This window comes from Lepidochelys kempii, chromosome 11 (assembly GCF_965140265.1).
Source record: "Lepidochelys kempii isolate rLepKem1 chromosome 11, rLepKem1.hap2, whole genome shotgun sequence".
Taxonomy (NCBI): domain Eukaryota; kingdom Metazoa; phylum Chordata; order Testudines; family Cheloniidae; genus Lepidochelys; species Lepidochelys kempii.
The window spans coordinates 62,875,470-62,881,080 of NC_133266.1; the positions used below are offsets into that span (position 1 = coordinate 62,875,470).

General features: G+C 40.8%; 1 protein-coding gene across 10 annotated transcripts in view; it reads right to left on the reverse strand.

Annotated features, from left to right (window-relative positions):
- MDH1B (malate dehydrogenase 1B) overlaps positions 1 to 5,569 on the reverse strand; it is a 33,791-nt gene extending 28,222 nt beyond the window's left edge. For 8 of the 10 annotated variants that reach the window (XR_012154370.1, XR_012154369.1, XM_073306583.1 and 5 more), the window contains exons 1-4: positions 5,441 to 5,543; positions 2,554 to 2,666; positions 741 to 875; positions 443 to 585 (exon numbers count right to left, since the gene is read on the reverse strand). Coding sequence is in view for 8 of the 10 variants with exons in the window: in XM_073306583.1 (XP_073162684.1) it covers positions 443 to 585; positions 741 to 875; positions 2,554 to 2,666; positions 5,441 to 5,462 (413 nt within the window). In the remaining 2 variants the exon portion in view is untranslated. Of the gene's footprint in view, positions 1 to 442; positions 586 to 740; positions 876 to 2,553; positions 2,667 to 5,440 lie in introns of all 10 variants that reach the window. The other 2 variants (XM_073306587.1, XM_073306581.1) reach the window with 2 other exon arrangements.
- Positions 5,570 to 5,611: the final 42 nt, after the last annotated feature.

Genomic DNA, 5,611 nt, shown 5'->3' on the forward strand with positions numbered 1-5,611 from the left:
CAAACAAAACATAAATACCTTCTGGAATATTTACTGACTGCCCATAAACAATAGTGATGAGTGCAGTAAAAATGACTGACTATATACAACCTATTCCAAGTAAACGAATCAGCATGTATTTGAACAATTTAGTGCTTTATTTATAGTATTTTTTTAAATAAATTACTACAGCTATGGACAATGTTTTACAAAAAAAAGCTTTTTAATTTACATTAAAATTTAGTTAACACCAACTTCTGATATCCCTTTTATGTGTTTTAAGGCTTAGAATTTACAAAAAAAGATAAATTTGTAAAGTGTTCCTTTAAAATCCTATATACCTCAGTAAATAACAAAATGTATATGTGCAAGCCCAACATTCATTTAATCACCTGAAGGAAGACTGAGAAGAAATGCATTATTCTAAAGCCGAATGAATATTACTGTGCTTTTGCTTTCTCACCTGCTGATCCAGATCTGCAAGGGTTTGATAAGACTTTTAATATATTCCTCCTCTTTCTCAATTTCTATATGGGTCTGCAAGTTCTCTTCAGCAATTCTCAGCATCTGCTCACTCAGCATGTCCGAGGTGATGCCATAGTAATGCTCGCAATGAAGAAAGGATATTCAGTAATCAGAGCATGGCCCCAAACACCACTAAGTTTTACCACATAAAATAATGCTATGTAGCATCTCAAAAAGGAGGAAGGAATGAGAAAAGACTGCAAAATGTGGATTAGCAGTACTGAGAGTTTTGTTACCTGGGCATACTCCATAAAATCGTTAAATCCTCCCAGAAGCAGGCCCTTCCCTCCCCGATCCAACAATTCCCTCCAAACAATCGGCGAGCGTTTGTGTTTCCATCCATTCTTCTCACAGATGTCATGAAGCCACTGCTATAGGCAACACACCCAAAACAGTTTTAATAATTTTTTTCACATGCAGAAAGGCAATATTTATATATTACTGCTGGTACTTTCCAATGTAAAATAGTAATTCTCATCTAAATGTACAGCTGTGGGATATTTCACAGGTCTCCCAAATGTGAATATTTGAAAAACAGAGGAACCTTACCAACCAGATGGATGTGATGTATTGTGCAAGGAATTAATTAGCATGAGAACAAAATATCCTACTTATGTCTCCTTAATCATATCATTGTGAAAAGTATTGCTCAGCTGGTTTAGCAGTGAACTTGGTAAATTCTAAGAGGTGATACCATTAGTAAAACCTCTCTTATAGCTTTGTCTGCCTCATGAGATAGTTCTGGGATTTTTTTCTAGTAACTTCCCCTAGTCTCTCTGTTGCAGGTAAGATATTACATTACCCTGAATAGCTACCAGCAGTTAGATAATAAAGGAAATTACATTTAAGAGATTTAATTCTTCTGTAACACATGCAAGAAACACCATTTCAGTAAGGAAGAACTTGAAGGAGGCAACTGTCTTTTTCCATTGTCTTTTTGGTAGCTCTTTTTATTAATAAATATTATTTCAACTGCTTTGAAATAGATGATGCAAGCTGGTTTACAGATGGGCTGAAAGAGTTGTCTAGTTGTTTACTGTAGCTTCTGTAATGTACAGCATTTTATCAAATGTTGTTTTGTAACTACTGTCACCCATACACCTACAGCTACTACTCACTATGCTGCACTCTACTAGGTGTGTACCAATTTAGTTTAATTGGTGATTAGAAGCATTTGCGGAAATCGATTTAATAAGTCATCAAATAGTTTGATAATACTGACTCTTAATGAGTTTGACTTAATCTAGATATGATCTAGAATATTACAGCCACAATAAAAAGGAAATTATCTTCAGCTGGACATTTCCGATACTATCCATTGCACAGTCACACACTTAGTGACAGATTCTCATTTACACTGACCATACTTTACAGCAGGCTGCTATTACAACAATGTATTTGTTGTATTACTCTAGCACTTAGAAGTATGGACCAGGACCCCATTGGGTGAGGCAATGTACAAACATACCCAAAAAACACCTCAGTCTAAGTCAAGAGACAACAGATGGATACTAACAGACGGAGAGGTAAGCACAAGGAAACAATGAGAGAGATCACCTTACTCTGACAGGACTATGTGACACCACAAAAGTGTTGTAAAGGGAACTTAGAGTAAATGAGAATGGGGCTTTCAGTTTCAATACTTTCAGGCACTGTAACATAAAGTTGAAGTCTAGAATTCCTTTTCCACGGATTTATTAGCAAATAATGAATGAGAAGGAATATATACTGTATTTGAAATAGGCACATAGTAGTAGTATATAATAGGCTAAGCGGGTACTTGTACACTGAAGGAAATAATAACATTTTAATATCAAAATACAATCTTAGTCTGGGACATTTGCAAATCATAATACAAAATATGATGGTAGAATGATTACCAGACTATCTACAATAGTAATGTGGTGTCTGACACTCATGTAGTTTTCAGAGCCAGAAAGTGGTGCTAATATGCGCAACAAAGGAAGCACAGTACAGATCAGAGGTACATTCCATGCTCAGCCTAAAGCACATGGGCATCTATTAATGAACTGAATTAAATACCCTTACCTCCCACTTGTCAGGATGCTGAGTAATCTTGTGTATTTTGAAATTAGGCAAATTAATCTGCAGATAGTCAGCCAGAAGTTCTGCCTTTACAAAGTATGGACAGTCTGCCTTACCTGAAAATAAGGGAATTAGCATGATAACTCTAAGAATTTATTAATTCGATTGATGAAAGCATCATAAGATACACATTTTGAAAAAACAAGTCCTTCTGATTCAAAAGAAGGAATAAGAGAGGGGACTTTACAGGACCAGTTTTCTGTGGGCTCAAGAACAGTAGTAGTATAAGGATATTAAAATACCAGGAAAGAAAATTTTAGGGACCTAAGACATCTAAACTCCAGTTCATCAAAAGTACTTATTCACATGCTTAATTCTAAAGGGGATAAGGAGGATATAGTGGGGGTGATAGTAGCAGTAGGAAGAAGGTCCATTAATAAATGAAGAGGGAGGTGAAATTAACGATGACTCAGAAATAGCTAAGATACTGTAATTCTTTTTTTTTTTCTTTTTTTAAAAAAATCTGCCTTTAACAAGAAAATAAAAGAAGCTTGGAAAATCCGGAAGAAAGAGAGTCTCTTTAAAAAACAGAACCTAACTAACTCACACTAATGACTGGGAGACCCTAATCAGGATAATTGAATTTTATAATTTAGGCTACAATCCTTCAAGGTGCACTGCACAGGTAGAACTCACTGCACTTGCATGGAGCGCCAGTGAAGTCAATATGGGTCTACCCACATGGGAAACTTTACAGGATAGGGACCTAAGTGACAAAGCAGTTTTTTAAAATGCAAGGATACAGAATTAAAGTGCATGCTGTTCATTTATATGTCAAGTGCCATTTTGATTATGTATGACTATACTCGATGATATACTACTGAGGGTATGTCTATACTGAAATTAAACACTCGCAGCTAGCCTGTGTCAGCTGACTTGAGCTTGCACGGCTTGGGCTGCGGAGCTATAAAACTGCAGTGTAGACATCTGGGCTTGGGATGGAGCCTGGGCTCTGAGATCCCACAAGGAGGGAGGGTTCCCCGAGTTCAGGCTCCAGACCAAACCCAAACTTCTACACTGCAATTTTTCAGCCCTGTAGCCTGAGTCAGCTAATATGGGTAAGCCATGGGTGTTTAATTACAGTGTAGACCTTCTCTAAATATTCTGTAGCATATTTTGTAAATGTAATGAAGATGTAGTGATATGTGACATCACTACAGCTCTCTCTGTGCTATTAAATTTTAGCTGAGATGGGAAGACAACACCATTTCTTGTAAAAATTGTAAGTCTGCAGAATAACAATATTCTACTGTATTGGTAAAGAACAGCTAAGACTTGAAAAATGTGAACACATCAGTCTTTCTGGATGATATACATGCTTGAACATCAGTCAGGAAAACATCCCAATTCAGGATTGCATTTAAGTGCCTGCTTAACTTTATATCCCATTGAAGTCAATTACCTTAATGAATGAGGGGGAAAGAGTTAGAGGTACTATATTGAATTTTAGTGAACCATTTTGATAAAGTTTCTTGTGAAATCTTACTCTTTAACTATATTCAAATCAGTTCAGCTAGGAACTGTGCTATTGGTCCTGAACACTGGCTAATGAACCATAAAGCAAGTGTAATAACAAAGATGTAATATTTACTGTTATCTTAATATCTTCATTAATGAGACACAACAGAAAAAAATATGTAATTTCCAAACAAGACCAAGTTGAGAGTTCTATGATTTATACTCCTCACGCTACTGCTACCCCTGGACACAGAGTAATTTAAAAAAAACAGCCAGAACATAACAAAATGAAATTTCATTTGAGAAAATAAGAAGTAATATATAAAATAATCAAAAATACTAGTAAACCATGGAAGAAAGGAAACCAAACCCAATAATATGGAATGAAGACAAGGTCTGATAGTAGACAGCAAATCAGCTGTATTTGCAACATGATTTGACAGCAAATACAAAATGCATGTGCAAGTGAACAGGGCAATTCGATAGGCACTCTATGCTGTAATCATGGACCACTCTTGGAAGACTAAGGCCTGCAATAATGAGTGTGCTGAAGGGCAACATTTAGTCTGAGCGTAAGGGAAATCTTCCTGGCACTGAGATGTATCAGGCTCCCAGGGAGAGCAGATGAGGCCTCTTCCCTTACAACCAGGCTGGGCAAAACACTACAGAATGTGAAACATGCCTATATGGGCCCCGAAGGATATGAACTGAGTGAGCATGGAGCTGCCCGCAAATCCCCTCCCTACCCTAACTGCCCCCATACCCCTCCCTGTCCCCTCTAACTAGCCCCATAACCCCTCTCTACCCCTCTAACTAGCCCCATAACCCCTCTGCCCCCCATATCCTCTCCCTCTAACTGCCCCTATAAGCCTCCCTGATCCCTCTAACTGCCCCCTCCTAGCCCCTCTAACTGCCCCCATAGGCCTCCCTGATCCCTCTAACTGCCCCCTCCTAGCCCCTCTAACTGCCCCCATGCTCTAACTTCCCCATGCCCCTCCAACTACCCTATACCCCTCTCTGCCCCCCATATTCCCTCCCCCTCCCCTCCAACTGCCCCCATAGGCCTCCCTGGCCCCTCTAACTGTCCCCACACTCTAACTTCCCCCATGCCCCTCCAAATGCCCTGTACCCCTCTCTGCCCCCCATATCCCCTCCAACTGCCCCCATAGGCCTCCCTGGCCCCTCTAACTGCCCCCATATCCCCTCCCTGTCCCTCTAACTTCCCCCGCTCCTTACCCCTTCCTGGCCCCTCCAACTGCTCCCATACCGTGTCCGTGTCCCTGTCCCCGCTAACTAGCTCGGAACCCCCCGCTCCGACTCCTCGAGTCCCCGGCTCGCGGGGAGTCCCTGGGGGCGCGGGCGGGTCTCTCACCAGCCAGCACGAACTTCGCCATGAGGCGGCCGGCGGCGGGGCACGAGCCCCTGGGGCAGCGGCTCCTGGCTGTCGCTTAGCAACGTGGCGACGCTGCCTCCAGTCAACCTCCCCGCGCGAGGGCGAGCGCGAGACGTTGTCCCCTGGCCCGCCCCGTACTCTCGCGCGATT